This window comes from Lepisosteus platostomus, chromosome 7 (genome assembly GCF_059453375.1).
Source record: "Lepisosteus platostomus isolate fLepPlt1 chromosome 7, fLepPlt1.hap1, whole genome shotgun sequence".
NCBI classification, from domain to species: Eukaryota; Metazoa; Chordata; class Actinopteri; order Semionotiformes; family Lepisosteidae; genus Lepisosteus; species Lepisosteus platostomus.
Genome location: NC_142617.1, coordinates 5,448,088 through 5,476,013, shown reverse-complemented (window position 1 = coordinate 5,476,013; position 27,926 = coordinate 5,448,088). Strand labels below are relative to the sequence as shown.

The 27,926-nt window shown below is 49.2% G+C and overlaps 1 protein-coding gene across 1 annotated transcript; it reads right to left on the bottom strand.

Annotated features, from left to right (window-relative positions):
• Nucleotides 1-351: 351 nt before the first annotated feature.
• Nucleotides 352-27,646, bottom strand: wasf3b (WASP family member 3b). The gene is made up of 9 exons (XM_088638798.1): nucleotides 27,560-27,646; nucleotides 17,283-17,444; nucleotides 9,943-10,077; nucleotides 8,740-8,893; nucleotides 7,836-7,953; nucleotides 7,528-7,703; nucleotides 5,320-5,625; nucleotides 4,294-4,661; nucleotides 352-3,513 (listed from the first exon to the last, which is right to left on the bottom strand). The coding sequence occupies exons 2-9, from the start codon at nucleotides 17,413-17,415 to the stop codon at nucleotides 3,356-3,358; spliced, it is 1,548 nt and encodes a 515-aa protein (XP_088494924.1). The 5' UTR covers nucleotides 17,416-17,444; nucleotides 27,560-27,646; the 3' UTR covers nucleotides 352-3,355.
• Nucleotides 27,647-27,926: the final 280 nt, after the last annotated feature.

Sequence of the window (27,926 nt, the reverse complement as noted above, 5' to 3'; positions counted from 1 at the left end):
ATCTCCAATAAAAGCATAATGAGGGGATGGCTAACAGAGTACAGAGCAAAAGACACCAAGTCTCGTCCTCCACGGAGACAGTGAAGTTGAGTAGTAGTAATAATCTGTGCTGGGAGCTGTCCCCTTCAACCCAAGAGATTGATGGTAACCTAGGAGCACCGCAGACAAACAGGAAATGGAGACATCTATTTTTAATCTATCAAATTACTCTAGTAATATTTTGTACCCTCTTGTGCTGTTTCATTGTGGGGAAAATCTGTCTCCCTTGGGGCACAGAGGCAGGACAGTCACTCTTATTGTCACACAGCCCGAACAAGAAATTGCACAGGACACACACACACGACACAGGAGAATTAGAACTGGGATTTATTTCACACGAGTCGCTCGTACAGATCCAGAGCCACACCGACCTCAGAACACAGAAGCTGCTGACCTCACGGTTTCACAGGTGGCAGGTGAAAAGCAGATAAGCAGAAAATGAGATCGGTTTCATGGTATTTCTCTCAGGCTCGTACTTCAGTAGGCTCCCGTTATTAAGATGGTTAAAATTTCACCACCTGTAAAATACAGTAAGGACAACCTCCAAAAAGTTCAGTCGCCTGCACAAACTTTGCTCCAGTTTTAACTATATTTAAGTGGAAAATCAAATCTTTTACTTCTCCTTTGCTCTTTATGCCACCTGTGTTCTCTTGAGATACATTTCCATCTCAGACTTTTTTTAAATAAACGTGCACAAAGTGGGAGCAAATTTTGCTGCAGACCAACCAGTTTTGGAAATTCTCCTTTGGGCATTTACCATTTGCTGTTCACGAGCTCCTGGTGATGCCCAGCAGGGCTCTGGATGAGCTGGAATGTGGGCAGGAGAATCCAGAGACTCTCTGGATTCAGATGGAGCAGCACTTGAAAACTCAGCTGGATTTTTCATTTCTTATCCAGTCCCAAATTCCACTAATTTTATATCTTCAACTAATCATCAAGAGAAGAAAATGAACATAAATGCCAACCAAGGCCTAAACAAAAAGCAGATCCTTTTCTTTTTCCATCTACAAAAGCATAAACAAAATAAATTTTAATACTTAATGCCTGTCAGAGCTGTCATGACTCTATAATCTTCAGAGAATCTTGGAATATAAGCACAAGAAAACCCTATTTTAACTTGTTGCATTGCTTGAATCACAAGCTTAAATTTCAAAATCTCTGAAACATCTTTATACACAACATCAAAGAAGCAGTTCCCCCAGCTTCAGAAAGCTATTGTGTGCACACACCTACTACAGTATATATAGTGCATTTTCCTGAACTGGAAGAATGTGCCATAACTCAGCCCTGTTTCTTTACTGTAAATGATCCACTGGCACGTGCCACAATAAATTAACAACTTAATGGCATCAGAAGATTCTTTTGCCATTTATAAAGGGATCTTAGATTTTCATAAACAGCACAATGCCCATCATTTCAAGAACACAAGCAACTGAGTGGAGCCAGTTCTTTAAAAAGAAAATTTTAGATTTTGAAAGAAAAATACATTATCTGATTTGTTACTTTATATGGATTATGAGTGGGTTTTTTTGTCTGTGTTACTTGATTTAGGTACAAACAACCTCCACTACCTTCTGTAAGCAGCAGCTGTAAAGCTAGTTATGATTGTCTTTCCCAGCAAAAACCTAGGATCCCTCACACTATCTTCTAAATTACACCACATCACCTTTAAGCCCCCGAAGCAGGGAATCTGACAGCAGGAAGACTGGTCTCATGACTAAGCATGGGTGCCAATACTCCCCGACAGACCTCCATGCACACAACTTCATCATGGCTTTCACTGGGTTTGGTTTCGCAAACACACCACCTTGTCCATCGGCGACAAGTTTGTGAAAGCAAAGCCACACCGGTGTACCGGTTCTCCAGATGGGGATGTAAAACATCTTTCAATTCAACATGGAGCGCAAAGAAAGACGACACCGATAGATTACTTAAGCAGCTCAGCTCGTCATTGTTCGGACAGAGGAAAAAAGGAACCGTACAATAAATGAACGACGTATTATTCTATTCAGTGACTATTTAAGATATGCTACTATCTTATAACATTAGATCAGAACCTTTCAGGATGCCGACAGGTATGCCTGGGGCCCAGCAGAGCTTACGCTTTCACTTGCAACATCTGTTAAAAGCCAACAAGTAGCACATGGTTTGTGGTTAGCAGAGGAAACCAAGACTATTCTAGTGCTGAATTCACACCTGTCCGGCAGCGTTCAAACATCAGGCTCACAGGGAGTGCGACGGAACTGTGGTAGAGAAGTTATCATTAGATAGCACTTAAGTGCACAAGCTCATGAGCATTGGACCAGGGGCAAATAAAACAGAAACCTGCTGGATTAACATTTTAAGTAGTGCTGTGCTTGGGGCTGACAACATCCGATAATCCCCAGACATGCCAATTTGTGCTTTAAATGACAGATTATGATGAGATGGAGCAACACCTCTGAAAGGGCCATCTAGAGTTTGCATCGAGTAGCTTATGGTGCTTATATGGTATTTCTGCTCGCTCCCAATGAGGTGCTGTTTCAAGCTGTGAAGCAAACAGCAGAATCACCTCTGGGTCTCATGGTTCCCAGTGCTGATCTGGCAGCAGGGTCCAGTGGGGACTCTTCACCAGCCAGCCTCCGAGAAGGCTGTAGGAGGGCCTGCATCTGCGAGCATCACCATAACCAACAGTGAGGCCCGTTAACTGAGCCGTCTTATCCATTTCAGCAGATCTTTTATGAGCTGCCGACTCACACATACCATAGTGAGCACACAATCCAATACTGTGCATAGTTAACAGCAGAAAATGACATGTCCATGGTACTGGGTATTTCATGCCTGCTACCTAATCGCATGTAAAAACAGTCTGCCAGTGTTTGTGAAACTTGAAATGCGGTGCAGCGAGAGTCGTCTTCTCACTGCTGAAGAAACCGAGGAGCTGTTTTTCCCCTCTCTCCTGCAACGTTCAGATTGCACCCGCATTCATTTATCGAGAGTCGGCATGAGCAGAATCGTCGTAATGCAGGAGAACACAACATCCTTGTTCTTCCCAGGAGAACCAGATTTCAATCAGACTGAACCACTCAAGAAGATCTCCAATATCTTACAGCTGCTTGACTCGTTAAGTGTCTCAGATACGGGCTCTGCTGTTTGACGCGTCTGTGTGCGAGACAGCGGTGACGCAGGTCAAAGCCCAAACCGCACCCCAGTTTCCTCCGGGGTGTGCTCTTCGGTCAGTGTAGGGGTGTCACGCGGTGCACCGGTCAGCTGCCGAGGGGGTGACGGCGGTGGTAGACGGTGGGGGGTGTCCGGCCATCCGGGGGAAGGGGCGGCGTCAGTCGGACCACTCGTTATCATCCAGCTCCGAGTCGTCGTCGGAGTCGCTGTACTCCACGGCGATGCGGCGGGAGAGGATCGTCGCCACGTCGTTGCCCACGGGCTCGCGCTTGGCCTGCTGCTCCTGCTGCTCCTGCACCTTCTTCAGCTGGATACCTGGCACACACACACACACAAGGCACAGAGAGCACACGCGGGGTTGGGCACTGGCATGGAAGACACCTGGGATCTCGGCGCAAACTAGGAGACCGTGTCTGACGGGCTCGATGACTCCTGCAGCCATCTGTGCAGGCCTGCTGCAAGATACTGCCATAGGTGACAACACACAGCCCACCCCTGCGCAGGGCAGAGGGGTTGTGCTCCTCCAGAGCAGAGCGTTCTGGAAACCCACATCAGAGGAACACCCCTTGTGTGGTAAAGAGGGTCTGCGATCACAGCTGTGGACAAACCCGTGCAGCCCAGATACCTGTAGAGTTACACACAAAGGCGTGGCCCTACCCGAACTCAGCTGTGTGTATAATCATATTGTACTACAATAAAGACATGGTTACACGTGGGAAAGAACCATTAAACATGGACCTTTGAAGGGTGAAAGCTGTGGACCTCCAGCTTATCCAGAATCTTCACTTTTTCCCACTGATGCCATAATCTTACGCTGGAGTTCTCTCCTCTACAGGACCACTATCACTAGCGGGGGGCCTTGCAAATTGATGCGTAGTGGGTCTGTAAGGATGTTTACCAAAAAGAAGCTCAAAAACAGTCAAAAAGGGTGCCGGTGATTTACCAAACTTCCCGTAGCAACAGTGCGCAGGAGACAGAGAGAGGACCGACAGGTGTGGGGTGTTGGCGTCATTACTAGAAGATGCTAGAGCATGTGTAAAAGCAGTAAATGCTTTCGTAAGCGTAAGTTTACAGTATTTAATAATGGACACTCACCCATGCGGATGGCTGACAGCAGGTCACTGCGTGCGTCAGTGATGCCCTGGCTGGCCTCATGCCTCTTGCCCTCAGTGGCAGAGGGGTGCTTGGGGGAGACGCAGCGAGGGAAGCTGGCACCAGGGGGACCAGGAGGCGGAGGTGGTGGCGGTCCTGGTGGAGGCGGAGCCACTAGGGGGCCGGGCTGGGACACTGGGGGAGGAGCATAGCCAGTGGACCCCATCATTGGTCCAACGTGGGAGGTGGGCGGGGCTGGCCCTCCCAGGGGTGTGGCAAAGGCGGTCTGAGCTGAGGGAATGAGTGGAGCAGGGGGAGGAGGGGGCGGTCCCCCACTGCCATAGAACTCCATCATCTGAGCTGCAGACATGCTGGAAGAGAGGAAGCAAGTGGTGGGTAGGGGGCGTAGCAGAAAAAGACAAACTTCCTTCACTGAGGGGTTTCAAACAACTCAACTGGTGCCTGATCTACTTTCAGTTTTCACTCACCAAGTTAGATCTTATTTTCACAAACTGCAAAAGTATTGGTTTTAAAATTTGGTCCAGAAATGTGTTTATAAGAAAAATGCAAATATGAAAGCCCACATTATCCTCAGAAAGATGCTAATCTCCTGATTTTATATGATAATTTATGCAAAGCAGGCATTTCAAGATGTACTAATTCACTGGAGCTGTGAAAAGCCATTAAATCAGCAGCGAGCGCGGAACTCGCTGTAAACTTCAATTAAAAATCGCAATAATTAGCACGGAACTCGCAGTGAAGAGGAGATCAAAGGCAAGCTTGTCCAAAATCAAAGATATGCATGCAACACACTAAAAACGCCTACAGCACTCTGGAGTAGAAGCACTTCAATGCTACCATTAGGAGGCTCGATCTCAGATGCTGTTGCTATGTTTTGGCAGTGGGCTGAACAAGCCTGGGACTGCACTTGAAGAGCTCTGTAGCCTCTCTGTGAAGCGCTCCAGTGAGCAATGCTAGGAGAACACTCTGTTAGCCACCGTGCATGGCCGCAGGGCTGGGGCCGCGTACCTGTACTCCGCGGGTGGGGGCAGCAGGACTCCATTGAGGGTGGCGTCAGTGGGAGGAGGGGGCGGTGGGGGCTGCTGTGGCCGGCTGAGGGTGCCCTGCCTGTAGGCAGCCACCCTGTAGTCGTGCTCCACCCCCGGCGCGGGGCCCACGAGGTGCTGCTGCCCATCTGCCCCGAGGTAGGGGCCCGGCTGTGGCTGTGGCAGAGGCAGCGGCTGCGCTGGGTGGGGGTGATGGAGGTGGTGGAGGTGGGCCGAGTGGTTTGGCGTGGCCGGGTACGAATAGTCAGTCAAGTCGGACCCATGGGACCTGCCAAGAGGGTTGGGCACAGTGAGGATGGCACAGCCGTTACAGCGGCACAAGAAACGGCGTGCAATTCTGGGGCGTGCCGAAACTGCAGAAGACGCCCAGACAAAAGGGTCGCCAAAACGGACACGTTTGACTCGCACAAATTAGTTTTAAAGCCAAGGTCCCGTGCTATCTCGACAACTCGACTCACACATATGAAATGAAACCCATTTCATTTAATAACCAGCAGGACCAAAGTTCTTCCGTCTTTCTTCTCCAAGGTACAGACACGGGGAATAAGAAACAAACCTGCATAAACTGCACCATGCTGTCGTGCAAAAAATCGCCTATTTAAAACTAGAAGACCCTTTTGTACTCCTTTGAAATGAGAGGATAATAAGGACAGAGAGCACCCTGCGAATTCGCACTTCAGGAGGCTTGCTGTTCTTGATACCAACACATCGCGTCCTCAGGTCTGTGCATTTCAGTTCAGTTTAATTCCATACTTGCATCATCACAGGCATCCAGAATAAATGCAAGAAAAGGTCACATTTCAAAGCCTTTTCATCCCCAGAGCTGGATTTGCACATGTGCAAATAGATTAAGAAGGGAAAGTGGCATTAACAGGGAAAAGCAAAGCAGGCATGGGAAAAAAAGAAACCGAGTGATTATGTCATCCTAGAAATATGACCCTGCAGGTCGGTCTGGATAAAGGCATAATTCTTTGCCTTGTTGTTAATTTTTGAGTAACCCATCTAACCAATACATGTGAAAAAGATCCTGCCTAAAGAGCCACTCACAGCAAAGAGCCCATCTCGTATTCCAACCACAACACTGGTCTCAGCGCCCCATCAGTTTCGGGAATCCTGAGGCTTGTGGGTCTCTGCACAGCAGGTTAACCAAACCAATGATTAAACAGCCGATCTGGTTTCATTTACCAGTCTGGCTCTCACAATCAGGGAGGACTTTTCCAACTTTTACACAAATAAATATTTCACTTTCCAATGAAGACATTAGACAGTGTGAATTTTGTGTTATGTTAATTTGCCATTTTAAAGGCTTCCTTTTATTTTTTGTCACTTCCTTTTATAAGGAGGAAATAAACTATTATAAATGCACATATCAATGTATGGGCGGCCACATAAACTTCTTTTAATACCATGCATTCTTATGTCTGACGTTGGCGTAACTTTAGTATTGCTTAACTTTTATATATTATATATATATTAACAGAGGCAAAAAATCACCAGGCTACTAATCAAACTCGCTGATCACAGAAAACAGACAACAGATGAAACTGTCAGTGTATTCAGGGAGCTGTGCAGAATTTGAGATAAGGTCAAATTTGTTAGTCTCCCTCACCTCCAAACGGGAGAAAAGATCAACCACACAGGCATTGCAGAACTGGGAAAACAAGACCGTTTTCAGCTCATTCTGTGCTTGAATGAGCCGTGTTGCTGAACGAGGGTGAACGCCCAGCAGGGGGAGCCAGAGACAGCGAGTTAAGGAGGATAAAGCAAGGGCAATGCAGGTCCAGCAGGCAGGGAGAAAGGAGTGGACCGGTCAGACACTGAGACAGTGGGGAGGATTCTGGACGCCGTGATGAAACGCCTGCAGGGCAGCCAAGGCTGAAGAGAACTGAAGCAGGCAAAGTGCTGCCTCATCTCCCCCTGCTGTACTGAAGGAGCCAGGAGCAAGCCTGAGTGGAAGGCAGCTGGAAACCATCGCTAGGACAGCATGATGTCCCCTGAAGTGCATTTAGTTTTGCAACAGAACAGATTTGGTCACCAAGGGGGCAGGTCAAGGCCGGGCAGCCTTTTTAGTGGCTGCGGTACAGTAACTGGCTCTCCCAGCCGCGGCGGCCTGGGAGGCCCGTCTCTCGGGGGGGGCCCCGCGTGGGGGAGACGCCCCCGGCACACAGACCTGCTGTCGGGGGACAGCGAGCCCTCGGACGAGGCGGCGTGGCCGGCGTTCTGCGAGAGCCGGTGGTCGGGCCGCAGCTCCTTGTCGAACGCCATGATCTTCCACTCCTGGCGCCGGTTCCGGGCCTTGCGCACCTTCTTCACCTCCCGGGTCGTGCCGTCCACCCGCTTCTGCTCCTGGCGGGAGGAGAGACAGGCCAGGTCAGCACTCGCACTGGTGGAGCAGGAACCCCGGTGGGGGAGGGGTCAGCGCCGTGACCGCCAGCGATGGGGCAAACGTCCCTGCACGACAAAGAGGCGCCCCCTTACCTTCTGCCTCCTCTTCTCCTTCCTCTTGTCCTCCGTGTCCTGCAGCATCTTCTCCTTCCACAGGTCGAAGAAGTACGAGGGGTCGGTGTAGAACCGGAGCCCGTCTTTCTGGTCGTCTCTGGAACGGCAGCAGAAACGGGTGAGGGAAGGAGAGGGCCACAGGGGCCCCGGCTCGCTCTCAGGACTGCTGCCGGCCCCCCCCCACCTCTTTCACACTGAGCACCATACACAGGGACAGCCAAGGAGGAAAGCAAACCAAGGCTCTGAGGCCGAGCGCTGAGGGGTCTGGTGCAGCGTCCCACAAAGCAGAGCACAAGGGGTTAATTTCAGAGAAGTCATTTCTGCACACTAGCATGCTCCTCCATGCGTTTAATTAGTTAACGATTTTTCCCTGGGATGTGCTAATGACCGGGGCGATGCTGGCTCGCTCTGTGCCTGTAGAGTAATGAAGGGCAATCCAGTTTCAATGTGTTCTGCCAAGAACAGGCGTCCCAGTTCACACCCAGACACGCACCGTGCCTCTGTTTCACCAGACCTCACCTCTTCCTACCACAGGAAAGCAGAAGTACACACCACACCACACCAGGAGGCTTGTAGCAAGGAAAATGCAAAGTTCTGCTGCCAGACAAAGCTTTATCTTACCAGGTAAGCAACCAAACTAGGTCTTTCGTCCAAGAATTCTTGCTTTTTAGAAATAAGATAATTTCATCAGAAGATATAATAGTTCAACATATATATATATACACACACACACACACACACACACACATCAACCACAAAGGAATGCAAAAGAAGCTGATACACCAACATCCCTGCACCAGCTGTAACTAAGACAGGAAGCAGAAAGCCAAGTACAAAACGCTGGTCCTCGCAGGAGGGGTTGCCATGCCGACCTAGCGCACACCTGTAGGGCGTGAGGATGCTGAGAGGAGGGGGCTTGTCACTGAGGTTGTACATCTCCTGCACCGGATTGGGGATGCTGTTGTTAGACACCACCTGCTGGTCCTGCACTGTAGAGCTCTTGAAAGCTTTTCTCATATTGATGTCCTGCAGGGAGACTGAAACACACAAGAGTCCATTTCACCCACTGGGTCATTCCTGTATCAACATTTTTCAACAGTTGTATCCTGCTGATGGTGCCAAAACCTAAGAGGGATTCAATTAGGAAACAGGGGGATCTTATTAGATCCACTACTGATCTCCTCAAAAATGCCACGACGTGAAAAATTATATATGTTTTCAATACTAGAAAAATTAAAAATGTCATGTACAGGACAGCAGAAGATATTTATAGAGCAACAGGTTATTTGCTTATGCATGTACTTGCAATACAAATGCAACCTTTTAGGTTTTATACAAAATAAAATGTAGACCTTCACATACTGACATACAATTCAAGGGGCTGTACTAGGAGCAGCGGGAGTAAAAAAAGCTATTCGATGCGTGAGGGGTTAACGCTCACACCCACCACAGGAGCGAAGCTCAGTGAGGCGATCAGTCAGGATGAAACTGCACATCAACCAACACAGAATAACAGCAGACACAGGCTTCTCCATCTGTAACAGTTCCACTGTTGAAAAATTTACCACTCTCCAAGGTTTTTCCACAAGCCTGAAATGCATTAACACCGATACCCTGCATCCACCTGACTGAAACCTCCAGAACTCTGCTGCTGAAAAGTCCCCTTTGGCCTTTTCTGCAGGCTGTTAGAGAACTTTTAAGACTTGAGGAGAAAGACCACATTTTTCTGATTTGATTGAAGAGCAGCACAGAGAGCCCTGTGCCTTGGTGTTAAGCAGTCTGAGCCATGTGGTGTGCTCTGCGGTAAGGAAAAGGACTACGCTCTCAGGTTAAGTTGGCTTAGTCTTGGTACAGGCCCGGACTAACACCATTAAAATTCCTGTAGGTAGTGCTCACTATGTGAAGATCCTAAGATCACACCACACAGGAGCTATTTGTAGACTATATTTCACTCAAACACTGAACTATTAAAATTTGCAAATACTCCATGGCAGACCACATGTAAGGACAGGCTTTCCAGTTTATTTTGTTCGTGCCAGACCTGGCCTGCTCCAGTACAGATTCCTGTACTCCGCCACACACTCACCCTCCTCCACCGTGGAGTCCAGCTGGGTGACTTTGACGGCCAGGCGGTCAATGCGGTCCTGCAGGGAGTTGGCGCGCACGTAGAAGTTACTGGCCTCGTTGAACAGCTCCCCGAATATGTCTTCTGCATGTTTACCTGAGCAACACAAGTGAAGGACAGCACACTGAGGGAACATCTAGGCAGAAACCTTCACCAGGAGAATCGCCCACTGCAACAAAACCAGCACCACTGGGAAAACACAAGACAGAGCGCACTCAAACTAGTTTTTAAATAACATTTATGGAACATACTGTCACTTTTATGTAAAATAATGTAACATAAGATAATGTCAACAATGAAAAACCAATACATTCTTAATCTATTTGGGGGTCAAGAGACTGATAAAGCAATAGGAGGAAGAGGTCTTATTCCTCACCCATGTTATTACTCAACAGACAAGTGAAACTCGTGCCTTCTTATTTTCCCAAGACACCTGTGTAATACTGATGTGTACACCCACTGTAATATCACACTCTTATTGCATCATGTTCAATTTCTTTATTTCCCGACACCCATTGACTGACTCGAATGTCACCTGCAACGGAAATATAAAATGCACAGATGAGTCAATCACCCCTGGTTTTCAGAAACGAAAGCCGGCTCCATTTCCAGTGTGTGCTTTTTCTTCCTGCCCATCCAGCACATGCACTGGGCTCTTACCGACATTGCAAACCCCAGGATGTAGAGGCACATGAATAGATCAGTGAGGTCAGAGATGCTGGTTTCAGATGTCGGGATGTTTCTCCTGCAAAATCCTTGTTGCAGTGTAATCCAGACACCAGCCGTGCTACCCCGGCTCCCAGATCCCAGACAACCCCTAGACTCCACATTCCAGTCTGCCATAATGCCCAGTTTCCAGACACCAGTAAGCTGGTGTAATACTGAAACCTGGGCTGCTAGGCCACAGGGAAAGATATTCTTAGGGAGGGTGGTGGTCAATCAATATACATTATTTAAAAATCTAAATCTAAAACTAAAAAAATACACATTTTGAGGTTTGGGTGACCTCATGTAGGTGCTTCCATAGCACATCCAGCCTGACCGCGTCCCTTCTTGAAACCTGGACAGAACTGTGGATCACACTGTACCCATCGGGTTCTTTGCCTTTAAATCACAATAGAAAAGCCCAAAGTACAAGAAAAGCTTCTTGCTTGTAGTCATTTGTCATAGAGACGTACAGACCCATTAGTAAGTCACAGCCTCTGTCGGTTACCCATTGGTGTCAGCGTTGGGATGTGATGCCGGCAGTCATTGCCTTTGCAGAGCAGGCACGTAAACGCTGCAATCTTGTTTGTCTCAAGCAGCGAGCATGCATTTTCAATCAACCCTTTTAAAAAAAGATGAAAAGCAGACCACAGCAGCACGTAGAACCCGGTGAAGATCTCCAAGTTTGGACCACAGAATAGCAAGTGTGGGGTTGTTAATTCTCCGATTACATTATTACGGCATCTCGTCTGTCTTTATTAAAAAGACATCTAGGAACCCCTTCACTTTCCAACGATGTTGGCTTCGCTTTTTTACCCCCACAGCGTGTATTCATTACTGATCCAAACTGGTTCAGAGTGCGGGGGATGGGGGCCACGGTCATCCCATAGAGGGTACAAAACAAAGCGATCCAAAGGGCAGCAGAGCTGGATCTTATTTTAGAAACGTTGCTGATGTCAGCCCATAATAGTCGGCATGTGCTTACATCAGGATTCCATTCAGCCTTTGGTTAGGAAGCTCAGACGCTGCCGTTACAGTACACGGTCTAGTCTAACAGAGGAATGGGCTGTGCACACCCTTCCTGGCCTTGAGACTTCCTCAGCAAATAATCCACTCCCCCCTTCCCCCCACAGGTCTCGCAGCGTGGAGCAGCAGCCAGACCGCGGATGACGTCACACCGAGAGGACTCATCGGGGATAGAAGTAAGGACCTCGCTGAAAAGCACTTTGATGCACTTCATGAACTGCAGGCCCCGAGACAACTTTCTGCTTCACCAGTAACAAAGCAGCCCTAAATATTATGAAGTGCACTTACAGTTATTCAAAATAGGATGAGGAACATCAAGTAACCAGCACACTGAAGCCGATTCACTGGAATTGTAATAGAATTACCTGTGAGTTTTTAAAGAAATGTCTTGGCAAGGGTCTTGGATAATTACACTAGCAGCAAATCTCTTTGTATATGTTACCACATTCTACAGTCTGGTCTCTAGTTAGGGGCACCAGGCAGCAGTCTCAAGGGTGTGTTACTGGCAGCCTTTTTAGTGACAGTGCAATATACTGAGCAGCTGCAGGTGACTAGGAGAGCTTCCACCTTCTTCTAGCACTGGGGAGTGCTGACAGATGGAAACGCCACTGTACTCGCTCCATAATTGGACAGAAAACATAGTTAGTGACCGACATGAACACTAACGCAATCCAACGCACAACAGTTTAATCCATCAACAAGCAAAAGGCTGTTGTGCAAAACAGTTAGGTTATAGCCAAAAAAATTAAATTGTCTTTTTTTTTTAACATCCCATCTGTTTAGATGGAAATTAACTCTGATTAATACAAGCTTGAAACATCTAACAGCTGATCCTGGTTTAAAGAGCCTACAATCCACAGAACCTGAAACGGATCTGAAATGCAATTGGAGTCTGTCTCCCTGTGGTATTGATGGAGGCTGAGCCCTCACATCACCATGTCGCCCGACAGGACCAGAGCTCAGAAGCTAAGCAAGGCTGGGCTCGCAGAGGTAAACCTGGGTTTTTCATTAAGTGTTGCTCATGGACTGTAGGTAGTGCTCTTTCCTCTGGACCACAGTTTTCAAACCAATGCACTATTAAAGTGAGGGACAATAATGTAGGAGGTTGGATGAGAAAGCGTTAAACCGGGGCTCTTACTACCTGGCCACTGAAGATCCAATGAATTCCCTACATAAATTCCACTTGGGGTCTTGCACTTTGGTCTAGCTAAAGTCCACTTTTGGCTTTCCTCAGGTCACCCCTTATGTTCAAATGGAGAAATATTTTTTTCACGTCCTCAGCTACTCTGCGGTAGTGTACAACAGCATCACCCTGAAGGTGAATGAAGTGTGTCCTCTTGTATGTGAAGAGTTTGGGATCCTTTGTGATGAACAACATCACAAACAAGTTACACCTCCTACAACGCCACACCACAGCCCCGTGTGTAAACTACACTGGAGTGATCAATTCCCAGGAACCTTGAGAGACAAAGCAGACTCACGGAAAATGATGCACTGCTTCATCTGTATCAGCTTTGCACATAAAAAAGCCTGGCATTGGATTAAGTTAGGTAGCTTAATGCAAGGAAAAAAAACAGGACTATCATATCAGTGGGACTGATCTAATACAGGAGTACCCTTCCTTTCCCTTAGCGTTAATCCTTCACGTGAACTGCCTGCACGGCGTCAGCAGAATTCAGATGCACGTTTCTGGAGTTGCTATGTAAGCCATCAGGACGGGAGGAGAGTTCTTCCCTGCAGACATATTCCAGGGGTCACGTTATGGCCCTGAAGAGACTGCCGCTATCACCCAGGGTTACAGAAAGCTGCCGAGGCTCATGAGCCTGAAGATCGTCTCCGACAATGACTTAAAAACACAACTCCCCCACCCCCACCCCCCTCCCCTCCACCATCTCATCCAGCTATTTATTTTTAACCTCTCTCAACCCCGCTGGAGCTGAAAGGCTGGAGCCCCGGGGGAGGAAGAGAGGGATTCAGACAACAATTGAGCCGGTGCTCAAGGAAGAGCAATTAGACATGCTCCGACATCTGCTCCCAGCCCCGTGGAGCGACAGGGAGAACAATGCAGCCTCCCTCCGGGTGATCCCGGGAGACAGACCAATCGGGAGGCAGGGAGCGCAGCGCCACTGTGTGGGGGTCAGTCGCGGCGCGGCGCGTCACCGGCCTGCAGCTCCAGCTCAGCGTTCAGTCAAACCCCATCCAGATGACATTCAAAGCTGGAAAGCCATTAATGAACGATCAAAAGGGACTGGTCCAGGAGAGAGAATGACATTGACATTTCCTCAAATCCAGTTTTACATCAACCAGTTTGAAGTTTCTTTCAAAGCCCAATTCATTTAATAACTGAGCACACAATTTGTACTTCGGCAAAAGACCAAGCAGCTCTCTGGTACAATCTTTTCCCCCTATGTACAGCGTCTTCCGAGTGTTTTTTGGGTGGCATAAACAATATTTTCTACTCTCTTGTTTTTCCACAAAACCAAACAGGCCTTCTGTCTTTGTGTTTATGTTTGTATTCTGTATTTTGTCATACAGGATCTACACCAGGCCCTTCTCAAACATAGTAATCTGATCTCAACAGGACAATGAAAGCCATTTCCACTCCTTGTCAAGCGCAAAGTGTAAAAACACAGAGGTTTTTTTTTTCCCCACAGGTGTTTAAGAACAAAGCCAAGATAAGAGGTCAAGCTCCTTCTGGTTTTTCTCAGATTTTCAGGTCCACGTGCACAACAGTGAGCGAAGAGCCACTCCAGAGCACAGCCCGAGTGGAACAGCATCAGGAAGGTATCTAAATCTCTACCACTCTCCCCCGGTCCTTATTATTATAATCCTGACCTCCCCAAGCCTCTGAGCTTCCTCAGCAGGATGCACACTCGAGCCACAGTGCTGACCACACTGATTTACAGCAAAGCCAATTTAGAAATGGTTTCACATCTTCCCTCTTCGGAGAGCAGCCCTGCTCTGCTGGGGCCAGGACAGGCCTGTTCACTCTCCAGGGGCCCACTCTTGTGTGTGCACCCTTTAGCTCCGACATGCTGACCAAGCCTGACAACGCAGGACGCTTAGCAGCCTAGGCAGACACTGCGACTTTGTTTTAAGCCACATCCTTTCCTCCTGCTAATTTTGTTCCTCTTCACTTTACACAGGGGCCGTCAGAGGCTTAAGATGAGATGTTTTATAGGAAGATCCAGTCTGGGAAAGTTAGATCTTCCTTTCGCTCGGGAGCTTGCGAGTATTTTCAGCTTCACCAGTGGTTTCCTTCCCTACCCTACAGCCCTGCTGAAAAGCTTGTCCCATGATTTTGACTTGGGTACCCTAATAGGACAGGCAAGGCCTGAAGCTCAGAACGCTGTGAAGTGCAGAGTGTGCATCCATACAGCCTTAACCTTTCAAACTTCCCAAGAGCTGGAGTACAATCAGTTTTAATGCATGGTGTCACTTGATTTTCTAGCATAACTGCACTTATTTAGTTTTTGCAGCTGTTTGGGTATGGGAATGCCAAAATATTTTATTATCCTGTCTCCATCATAATAGGAATGTGTTTTAAATCTCATGCAACGTAGGTGTTTTCGGATAACCTCTGCTTCTGGTCTGCCCTTGCACAGCCCGTTTCCTGGGATGTTGCTTCATTCTGCTATGATCCCTAAGGTCAGGAAATACTTCATGAAGATAGCTTGCAGAAAGGGGACTCATCCTTTCAAGCCCAGCTCTCCAATACACCCGGGCTATAAAAATACAGTCCCCGCTTTCTGCTGGTAATTCGGGTCTCGCGTGAATAGTACAAGAACCGAGTATTTCACAATAAAACATCCTTTTCCACATGACACAACAAAGCACTTTAAAGTGACAAATGCACACTGCCCCCTCAAATCCTCTCATTATAAAAAGTGCAAAAGACGCATGGACATCATACTATCGACAGGAGGTACGCCTGCCTTCACTCTACAGCCAAATAACTGATCAGATTAGATGGAATTCTTAAAAACCGTGGGGGCAGGGGGCCTTGCACGAGGGGAAAGGCAGCGGACACCCTCTGGTGCAAAATCCATCCCTGCAGCGCAGTTTCTCGTCCGCGTGTCTAATCCCCTGGCCACACAGACGGCCGGCCGCCACGGCGACAGCGGTCACATGACGCTCAGGGCAGGGGGCGGGGCGCACCGCTCTCCCGCCGGGACGAAAACGCAGGCCGCGCTGTCCTGTCACCCCGGCCCCAGGGGGGCAACTCTTCCCAGGAGCCCTTAGAGAGGAGGGGGCTAGAACAACCCATCCAAACCAAGTCCCCAACACATATCAATAACGACAAACTAGCCGTTTTAAACACTCAGTGTGAGGAACGTTCAGAACTGTTGCTCATGAACGATTATGTTCTAACCTTCTCTAGAGGCCATACTGAGCTTGGATTTGAAAAGGCACAACAGCAGCAGATTCATGCCGACATCACAGAAGCGGGGTTTACTGCCGGGCGACTGGCACTCCTGACCAGGGGCAACAAGAGTTTCTCTCCAGTTCATTCCTGCGCTGCAGACGTGCGTCCTGCAGCCACGCGTGTTGTTCGCCCAGGATCCACTGAAGCAACACTTGGCGTCCGCGCAAAGCACAGATGTTTTTTTTTTCCCCACAGGTGTTTAAGAACAGAGCCAAGATAAGAGGTCAAGCTCCTTCTGTTTTTTCTCAGATTTTCAGGTCCACGTGCACAACAGTGAGTGAAGAGCCACTGTTTGAAAGGGCCCAGGTCAAAACAGCGAGGTCGACTCGTTCAACAGCCCCACCCCCCTCCTCTCAGCCAAGTTATTGATCAGTCAGAGAGCAGCCGGGCCGCACAGAGCCCTGCGCGCTGCAGCCATTGTCCGAGAGAAACCCCACACTCAAGGACAGACAGCGGTGTCCTTTCATCTGAGGCTCATTCGGCACCCCTGGGCAGCTGCAGCGCCGAGGCCTACGAAAGAGCCAGCTGTCAGCTGGACGCCAACCAGAATACAACCGGACTTTCTACCCCACTTCAGAGGAACTCATTTCAAGATCACAAGGAAAGCTCCTGTGATCTAAACAAAGGTCCCCAGATGTGCAGGGTAAAGACGCCCGCCTCCCCGGCTGAGATCCGCTGCATCCAGGAAGAAGGCTCTGAACAACGATGAGACGGCAATGCACTGCAACAAACACAAGTCCCCATTTCCCACCACCCCTGCAGTCTCCGCAGACTGCCTTAACCGCCATCTAGTGAACCTATTCCACAGGCTAGTCGCGCACGACGAGCGGAACCCGAACGGGACTAGCGCTGAGCCTTCCTGAAAAACCAACGGGAGCAGAGAGCCGCACTTGAACGCCTGCCTATCACGGCCGTGCAGCGCAGGACGCAAACTGGAAAAAGACCCAAACAAACGCACGTGCTTTCTCATAAAGGCGAATCGCACCGCAACTTCACACCGATGAAAACTGTAAAACTGTGCTAAAAATGAAGGAAACAATGCGCCTCTTTGGAATTGCCAAGCTTCGTCACAGTACACGGGGAAGACCCTCCCCCACACCCCCGGGTGCCAGCGCCCGGGCGCTGGGGGACGAGAGGAACTCACTCAAGCTGCTGAGCTGGCGGATGATGGCAGAGAGCGTGTTGTTGGTGACGCACTCCAGCTCGCTGCTGATACCCTCAGGCAGCGCCCCCCGACACAGGTGCCGGGGCTCGATGTTCCTCTTCACCAGCGGCATGTCCGTGCCCTCCCACGCCTCCTCGCTGCCTGCGGGAACAGAACAACAAGGGGTGGGGGTTATACGGGGGGGCGAGGACAAGGCCGAAAGAGGCTCACTGCTCCAGCCCGCGGAGCGTTAACCCGGAACCCAAAGGCACAGCCAGGGTACCCCACTCAGAGAGCTCCCTACCGCCCTCCTCCAAGCACAGGGGCTCCAGGGCGCAGGCCGTGCCAGACGCTACCCCCCTCAACGGCCAGCTCCCAGAATAAGGGAGACCGGCCTTCCCGCGAGACGAATCTGCATCACACAATCAAAGGCCTGCAATTCTGCAGTCATCCGGAGAATCACAGCCGTTAACGAGGAGCCGTTAATGAGCAGGAAACATCACCTCTGCAACAACCCGGGCATGTGGGAGAAGAACTGAGAGGAGGGCCCTAAGTGATAAAACCCTCGGGCGACGGCAACGCACAGCCGACAGAAGAGGATCTCGCTCTCCTTTCAGGGGCTGCCAAGGATGTTCTTGGTAATCCAAACCTCGCTTTTCCCACATCGATCAACTCATGAGGGAACTGCACTGCCCAGGGGACAGAATGGTTAATATCCTACCAGCAGCCATAAAAGATTAATAGAAAGAAACTGGATTCATTAAGCCTGCTTAGCATATAACCCATAAAGTGTTTGGAATCAAACTGTGCAGCAATCTGTTGTGTCAAGTGACTGGGATACTACCTGACCTATTAAAATAGCTTGACAGCCAGAGGTTCTCCATACTGGGGTGGGGCACAGTAACTCCTTGACTCTTTCCCAGAGACGGCAATGCCATCTGGAGGAAGCAGATTACCGCTGCACAATGCTCTGAATCAGTGCTTCAAGTCAGCCCTGTGAGAGCAGCACCACACTAGGGCAGAAAACACAGGGAGAAGGGATAGTCTGTGATCTTAAACAGAGGGACAGGTACAATAAATCTGCATGCAAAATCACTTTAACACCGTAATCCCAGGTGGCACACTTAATCTTTCTGCTGACGTTTATAAATCTGAATCCCCAGGAAGGCGTGAGTGTGCTCATACTGCATAACCGGTGCCGCTCACCGTGGGAGACTCCTCTACTGAAGCTGAACATGACACCACTCAGACGTACTGCTGTGCTCCAGCAGCTTGCCACAGTATTTATAATCTAAAGGTCCAAAGCGACTTCAATCAAACAGAAACACTAGGAGTTAGTTCAGATGGGGAAAAAGGGGTTTTCCTCTTGGGTAAAAGGGCTGGAAAAACAAGGAGGGTTGAAAATCTCCTTCAGGGTGACCTGTTGAAGCGAGCAGAGACAGCCTGCCCACACCCAGCAGCCACAGGATTAAGGTATTAACAAAAGAAGATGCTGACCTGCTAATCCCCCCCTTATTGCTGCTATTGGTGGCCGAACAAACAGCGCAGACACACACACGCTACTGAACAGCGAGCGGCCTCTCTCCCGCACGGCTCAATAAAAAAAATTAAAGCAATGAAACCCATGACCAAGCCAGCAGGGCCACCCAGCTACACGACAAAAGGACCTGGCTTCCCCTCCTCTTCCCGTAAAACTCTTTAAACAGCACGACAGGCAGAAGGTGCAGCTGTAGTAATATCAGACTTCAGGGGTGATCCAGCAGTAAATTACGAGGCCCGTGTATTTATAACTTGACCGTGCCACCTGCCTTCAGCTGACAGTTCAGTGAATCAGAGATTCTTGGATCCCTCTGGAAGATACCGGCTGTTGCCATGGAGATTACTTAACATTCCTCATCGCAAGACCTCTAGCTTGGCCAGAGGGACGTGACTCCTCCAGCCACGGTTTCGCAGAGGTTTCTGTTCCTAGTTATCCTTAGTTTCCCAAGCGGAAAAGGATCAGGTCAGCATCGCAACCCAAGTTCATAGTGGGGCTTTCACCCACGAGGGCAGTCCGTCCACCTCAGTGGGCAGCTTGTCCGGGCTTCGGCGACGTCGGAAGGCCCACAGGCGGTGCCCGTGCCCACCACCGCGGCACGGCGCACTCCAGACACAGGCAGGGCCGGGCGCGGAAGGCCAGCAGTCTCCCGCGCCAGAAGGGCCCCCTTCCTCCAGGGACACGCGGGAATCTCGCAGCTGGGCCAGTGACCTGGATTTCAGATGGGATTACACTCCGCCGAGCGCAGCGACCTCCTCCTCCCTCCTCCCTCCTCCCCGTGACCCCCGACCCCCAGCTCCACTCGCTCACACACCACAGCTTGTACACCAACCCCGCGGCTCCGGAGGCGCTGTGGTCTTGACCACATCACAGCCTTGCACACTGCGCCCCCACAGAAGCTCTGGCAATAGGATAAGTGGACCAAGAAACAGAGCGACAGGGTTTATTGTAGGAAAACCAAAGAACGTCCATGTGGAAATTCTTAACCACAGGCACAAAAACGCAATATGCGAAGACAGCAGAAAGCACAGTTGCAAAAGAATGCAACTTCTTTTAGCTTAAAACCAGGATTAGGCAGAAGGCTTGCAACAGCAGCAGAAAAACAAAGATCTAACAAGCAGCGATGACATTTGACATCCTTCTGGAGAAAAGCGTGGGGATGTCTGAAACACTGCATGACGCCTCGTGACACCTCTTGATGATGCTCTGTGATTGTATATGGCTGCAAAGTTTCAGCTAAACAGCACCCGAAAAACAAAATGGTCGCGGCAGATTCTGCGGGGGCTCTCCACAAGAAGGAAGGGAGAGAGCCGGCTGAGCGAGCCAAGACCGAGCCAGTCCCTGATACCGTATCTGAGGGAGTTCCAGGAAAGTCCCTGCTGTTTCCAAGCCAGCCTTATCCAGAGAGTGCAGCCCTGCTCTGGGAGGAATGGCCAAGCGCCCGCTCTGAAAGAGGAGAGGTGTGCTGGGAACTCCTGGGTGCTGCGGGCCTCGTGATAATGACGATGGAGACCACGGCTGGCTCCCACAGCTCCCAGAGGCAGGGGAATGCCTACCATTCCTGTGGATCGCCAATGCCTGCTGGCCTCAAGAGCTGCAGCCGGAGGGGTTTCGCAATGGCTACACTCACTGTTTGATTCAGCAATTAAACAGAGATGTATTTCAATGCTAAGCCAGGGGGAGCCCTATAGTGAGTTTAAAATGATGGGTGTACAGAATCACACAAAAGCTCAGGGGGCTGTTTGCTACCTTTGGTCCACGCCAACGGTCATCCCAAAACGATGGCACCAGCCACAGCATGCCAAGAAGCAAATAAAAGCACCCACACACGGGACACTGTGCTCCCAGAGGCCTGGCCTGTTCAGGAGCTGCCCTGGGGCTGTGCGGAAGTCTCCATGCCCAGAAGATCTCAACTCACTTGCTAGATCAGTACGCATCATAGCAACGTCAAAACAAATTATGGCAGCAAAGGAACAAGTAAAGGTTTAAATGGTGAAAAGAGAAGAAACGAAAAACGTTTTGGCTGTGGAGCCGTCTTCGGGTATCAAGAAGGTTTTCAGCAGGGAATAAACCTTTACTTGCGCCTTTGCAGCCTACGCATGCTGACGTGGCTGCCAACTTGAACTACTACAACTCATGGCATCTGTGTTATCGGGAGGGATCTGGATGATCCCAAGATTCACAAGTGAAAGCTCCTGTCGGGAAAACGATAGGTCAGAGAGGGAGTGACTCTACCCCCCTATGGACAGCCCCCACTGCATCCATGCCCCAGTATGAACCTCCTGCCAAAACGTTCTCCTGATTCACACAGACTGAAGAGCACGTGTTCCTGCCGAGTGAGGGAGAGGTGGCTGAGCTCCTGTCACTGCCAGCTCAGAAAAAGCATCTAGTTGAACTCATCTGCTTACATGACCATTATCCAACTTACATTACTCTGCAGCCGAGGGAAGCCTTAGGACCAGCTAACTACCTTCCGAGAGCAACTACAACAAAAAAAAAGAGTTTCTTTCCTTGCTATTTTAATCAAGATTGAATTATTCTTTTTTATTCATTACGTGGAAGCAAAACTAGCAGTCTGTCATTTTCATCTTTAAACACTATGAAGTATCATTACACGCTTTTAATACTTTTAAAGCTCTAACCAAACAATATTGGCTTCAAAGCTGAGTCTGTATGCGTTGGGCTCTCTCCCACAGCTCAGGAAGAACACACCTGGGCTTGCATGGCATGTTCCACAGCTTCATGACGCTAAGGCAGCAGGCCAAGGAAGAAATCAGGATTATTTGAAGGCCTGTATTAGTCTGCGAAGTTATTTTCAATTTTAATTCTCTCTTCTAAAAAAACTCAACCACCATGAGAGGAATGCTTTGAGGGTTAATGAAAACACACCATATTGCGCCTCACAAGCTCATTAAAAAAAGACAACCCCCATCTGGCCCAGCATCTCTGTACAATAGTCTGCACTTCTGCACCGATGGCAAGGCCATGGGCCAGAGCACAGTGTAATATATCGGCTCAGAGCTGCTCTCAAAACAGCATTGGACATAAGAAGAGGTGGCAGAAACCCGGAAATAAAATCTCTAAAGAGCTGAAACACAGGCTAACCCATCTCCTATCACTGGCCATCGCTCCTCATGCTGAGGGAAAAATGCAGGCAATAAGCGAGAGGAGAGGGGATGGTAGCTGCCATCCAATCTTTTCCTGATAGAGCCCAGAGTCTGAGCCTCGGCCACCTGACTGCACAGCCTGCTGCCGACACCCACAGCACTGTCCACAGACATTTCCTCTTGTCTGTCCCAAACCGGCTGTCCGGCTAAGGGCTTGGTTCACTAGCAAGGGGGACATAGTACCCTGAGGTGACCCTGTCTATATACTTTAGGAGAGGTGCTCTGAGCAGTGTCTCTAATGATCAACTGAAACTCATTCACACATCTTCTGACATTGGGCTGATTTGCAGAGCACAGGCAGGGAGAATCAGTTAAAAATCTTTTAAAAGACTAGCCCTGTAAAACGTAAAACACAAGTTTACTTCCTACAGCAGCAGGAAAACAATCACCCACTGCACAGCAATTTCATTCCAGTATCTATGAGCTGCAGACTATCACAGATCAGCACAACATGTAGGACCTTTCGGTTTCATTACATTCTTTTCAGACAAAGGTCTGCAGCTGGTATCATCCGACATAGATCAAACTTCCTTGCAGGTAGGCATTTCTGGCAGATGTAGTCCAAACCTTTTTTCCATATGAATCACTACCACAACTGAAAAGATCCGATATATTGCAACTCCCAACTGGCAGCCCACGGCGGCTCAGCAGGTGTGAGCCTGGTCAGTACCAGGATGGGAGACTTCCTGGGAAAGCTAAGCTTCCTGCTGGAAGAGGCGTTAGTGGGACCAGTAGGTGATAGGGAAACCATACTGTAAAAAAAAAAGGCGCCATCCTTCGGATGAGACCTAAAACTGAGGTCCTGACTATCCGTGGTCATTCAAAATCCCAGGGCATTTCTCAAAAAGAGTAGGGGTGTTAACCCAGCGTCCCACCCTTTACAAATCATGGCCTCTTAAAAATCCTCAGCTCTGAACTGGCTTCATCACTCTGTTCTCCTCCCCACTGAAAGCTGATGTGTGGGGAGCGGACTGGTGCACTTCGGCTTCCATTGCATCATCCAGGTGGGGCTGCACACTGGCTGTGGTTGAGTGGAGCGTCCAGGAAAGCACTATATTATTAATAATTCGGATCTTGTGGATGGGAATATAATGTCTGCCTTGCAGGTGTCCTTGGTGCTTCCAGGTCACACTCCGCAGAATTTAAAGCTAACCAGAATTTCAAGTACGAAACCCCGCTCCTAGTCAGCTGAACGGCAAATTGTCTAACTCAAGCGTGTCTATCGGTCCTGTCACCACTGCACAGGACTCCTAGCCTCTGCTGTGATTGGCACGCGTGTGCTGGGTCTGAGCACGGATCTCGTGCTTGGTCAGACTTCCTTGCCCCCAGCCATTGCACTCACAGCACAGCACATAAAAAACAGGAAGGGAGAACGAGGGGAAGTCTTTTTATGGAGCAGGCAGGAGACAGTGAGCCTGATGTTTTCCTGCACCAGTTGTCTGAAGCCCCCTGTCTGCTCGCTTCCTGTTTAAACAGGAATTCAGCAGGGAGGGGAGCCAGGGGTCAGCCCTGAGCACACAGCAGGTATGCTCCCTCCCTGATGTGACACAGCGATGTGACACTGCACACAGCAGGGAGACGTTTAGCCTCAGCTAAGTCCGCAGATTTCTCCCAACGCCCATGGAAGTCAACACATCCTGCTGAGGTGATGCGAGAGACCACCCAATTCCCTCTTCCTCAGAGACCCCTTCTCTTTTAGTCCCAGTCCCATTTTCTGGCTGTCTTTACAGGAAGCTAATAAAACCTCCACATAGCTGCACAGCATGCAGATGGGCTTCAGGACAGTTGTCAGTGATATTTAAGTAGAAAGCACCATCAATTACAAAACAAGTTAATGTTTCTCCGGAGTCTTTGGAATCTTCATGGAGCATGTCACTTTACTAGGTTATGTAACAAAGGAACAGCCCGCACAGCAGCGAGGAAAACATCTGCATGAATACACGCCACAGGATGAAATGAGACGCGTGTCTATTAAAGTGCATGGTCTTATCTCCAACCCCCAAATACGTGTCTCAGGTGTATGATAAATAATTGAGCTGCTCACATTTCACAGATACTGAAACAACCTGCACAAAACAGAAGACTGCATCAAACTCTCCCTTTTTCTTAAACGAACATCTGTGTAAAACAGCGGAGAGAATCTCACAAACCGGAATCGCCCATTTCAGGAATGTTATGGGGCACGGTACCGTACAAACTCAATAGATGAAACAGAAACCCAGGAAATTAACAGATTTAAACGGATAGTTTAAATCTTTATTGATTATAAGTGCATATTTACACGAGACGAGATCATGATAACCATCCGCTGGATCTGTAAAACTGACTAATTTACTGAACAGTTGTAAACACAGGTGCCATGTATGCTCATTCAAAGAAGGAACATTTGCGAGAAAAGGAGTATTCTAATTGGAAAGGAGTCAAATATTCCAAAAAGGGGATGAAAGAAAGGAAGGTCTGGCTCAGCGATTAAAGGAGAACAGAGTAGGAAATCCCGGACTTCAGCAGCAATCCCATCAGGGTGGCTGACTTCCTCGCGGCCTCGCCGCTCCAAGCCTGTCATCTCCAAAAACAATAGAGGCAAGGGAACCGGGAGCAGAAGCACAGGGATCTTCACAGAAACACATCGAGGGGAAACCAGGAGCTGGAGCAGCCCCGTTACACCAGGCAGAGGAGCTGGAGCTGGGACAACATGGAGGTAGGAGATGAAAGCCTCTCATTAAGGAAAGAAACACTCCGAGTGAATTCTTAATGTCTCCAGGAGGAGACCCTGAGGGAGCAGCTCCAGAGAGGCCCCAGCAGCACAAAGGGGGGGGGGAGCCGATTCAGGAGTCCAGTCACTGAGGCCGCGTTCACACGGCAACGGACCAACTTTTCCGCGCATCCACGACAGGACAAAGGCAACCCCCTCCACCCCCCCACCCCCGACCTCTTTCAGCTCGAGCCGAGAGAAAGGAGGGGCTGTTCCCCGGCCACGAGCACGTGGGGTTACAGCCACAAAGCACTCCGCCAGCACCGCGAGCGCAGAATCTGGCCCTCCAGGCGCCAGGGCCCAGCAACGACTCGGCCTGCGGCCCGGTACCCCAGCGCAGCCGCCCCAGGCCAGGCCTGAGCCCGCAGCGCTCACGGGTGAAGAAACGCAAAACACACTGTCACATTCATATCGGACAAACAGCAAGGCAACTGCCCGTACACCGTGTCCAAAACCCGCCTTCACAAGTGATCCACTTCACGCTGGCTGTAGCACGCCAGACACAGAGAAGGCGACGACAACCAGACCTTGAATGTCACCAGGCCAACACGAGGTAACCTACACATCTGAAGAAAAGAGACAAGCCTGTGTTGAGCTAAGGGTCTATATTTTCATTTAAAATATACTAACTCAAGAATTTAAAAATATCCCTTTCACCTGTGTTTTAAAACAGGTTATCTTTCTAAAGAATATTTGTTGGACGTTTTTTGTTCCTTAAAAATAACAACAGAGACGATTATAAACATTCAGTTAAGGCTATTTTAGAACTCAAAACTACTTTGAAAGAGGTAACTGTAAATTCTGTGTGAGCCTGCATAGCACCTCGACTTCCACTTTTAATGTCTCTGGGCTTCTAGGGTCTTCAGACTCATTAAACCTCACTCTGGATCCTCGCTGTAATAAATCTTCCTTTCCCAGTTGCCTTGGAGGATCTTCAGAAAACTAAACTGCAAACCTAGACGGTTTCCTGTTCTTCACCAGACGGATTTTTAACGGAGGTCGCGTTGTGCCAAGAGTGGATCTGTGCGGAGAAGGGACTCCTGTCCGAGGATGCGGTTCAGGAACAATACCCCCCCAAGACGGAGCAGTCACGTCCTGGGCACCGAGGCGAAGCAGGAACTCGAAAGCTCTTGGGGGGGCTATCCAACTATCAGCGCGCACTAAACATAGGAACTACAGGAAAAGAGGAGGGAAGTGGACACTTACAGTACAGGGGTTTTTCGAGGCCAGACAGAAGGAATACGAGAGGTTTTTCCCCATGAAGGCGAGTTAGTGTTCGCCATTAGACGAGCGTCAGAAACGGCGGCTGGACAGTTCCGACGCCAGCCGCAAAACCCGCTCACCGTCCCCACACTCGCCGACAGAAGTGACCGGAAAGGCAGCTGTCCACAGAGCACCCCTGAACATCGCAATCATCACGATCGCCGAGCCTCCAAAACTACAGCTTTTGCTTTCATTCTTAACATCTGTTGTTGTTCACATTAATCTCATAACGAGAGGCAGCCATGAGAGGTCGCCTCTAAAAAAATAATAATAACCTCATTATCGGGTACTGGAATACTAATTTTCCAACCGGCGACTCCGGCTGGATAGTCGTATTTGTCGACTATCCAGAAATCACGGCAACTTGACGCTTTAGGGCTGCCAGTAAATTATAACACAGCCCAGGTTTGTTTCCTAGAGCTAACGTGTACTGCGCCTTTGGTAATGCGAGAGGGAGCGCACGGTGTGGATTTTTCAAATAAAACCACGCTCCTTTAACAGGTCCGCATATATTAAACTGCTAAGCTGTGCAATGTCACTCGCACGAAAGCAACGCAATTTCATTGGCAGAAAGCGCATTCTAACACCGTAAACACAGATGTTCTTTGGGGGAAAACAGGCGGGCAAGCCCGTGAAACCCACACCCACCGAGGGTAACGGTGCGAAAAGTTAGCCACGCTGTTGTCGACCGGGCAAGGGACGAAGCTGGACTGAACAATGCGAACCCTATCAATAATCATCACGTGCGTATTTTCTGCATTGGTGGGCAGATTAGCGCTGTGCAGCCCGTTTTGCAGCTCTGCGCGTTCAATTTGCTTAATTAAAACTGACTGGAGCCCGGCCAGTGAAGGCGTTTCTCCATAATAAAAACAAGGTGGTCTCTCCGCCGTACCCCGGTTTATAACGTGCCTCTAAAAAACGCTCGATAAACAAATCATTCCTCAAATCCAACAGCGCCGTCCTAAAACACTCCGAGCCAAATTACTATAAATTGCAACAAATAACTTCTTTCGGATCCCAGGCTACGGTTTCAGTGTGTCCTATTTCTTTTCATCCCAGTGGCGAACACGATTTCCCCAGATCAGTTCTTGGGATTAAAATCGAAGTCTAGACCGTTTGATCGGCAACTTTATGTCGGTATTATTGCACTGATGCACACCGCACGCAACGTTTTTGCGGTGTTGCACTTCAGGATCAAAGTGAAACATTACTCGGCTACAGAGAGTACCGACGTGTTTTCCGACACAACGGTAACAGTGTTGTTACCAACGGCAAAAGGCGACTGGAAACAAAATAAGGACAGGATATCGATCCTTCCAGGAAACTACGAGAGGACAGAGACTTTAAACAATATAAACCGCTTCTTCTCCATGCAAAATAGCGGATCAGACTTAAGTTAATTATAGAGTGAAACGTTCGTTGGAACCCCTTGAATTGAAGCTCAACCAAAGCATTTTCTCATGAAAAAGAATCAAACCAAACAACAGGGAGAACAGCTGGAGAAAATCGGCAAAAACTTTCATAAATGTTTGAAGGGGGGGAAAATCGCGAAGCTCACCTAAATCGTGTGTTGCAGCGAAGCCAGTCTCTGACTCAACCTCTCTACCATCCTGTCCATCCCCGCCGGACCACACTCCAAACAAACTGCTGCGTGGGCGGTGCGAGATGGGTGACGGCCATGCCACAGGACCAATCAGCGCTAAGGAAAATGGATTTACTGGCTCATGGCAGAACCGCCGCCCAATCAATTCACAGAAGACTGATGCCCAGGGCGGGTCTCCATGCTGATTGACGGATGGGTTCCAGACCGCAAACAGAACTGTTAGCGGTAGCCAGCCGGGAGCCTGGGGCCGGGCGCGGGGTGGTGTTTGTGCTGAGTAGGGTAGCGATTTTCTCCTCTACATGGTATGTTAATGATCAGAATA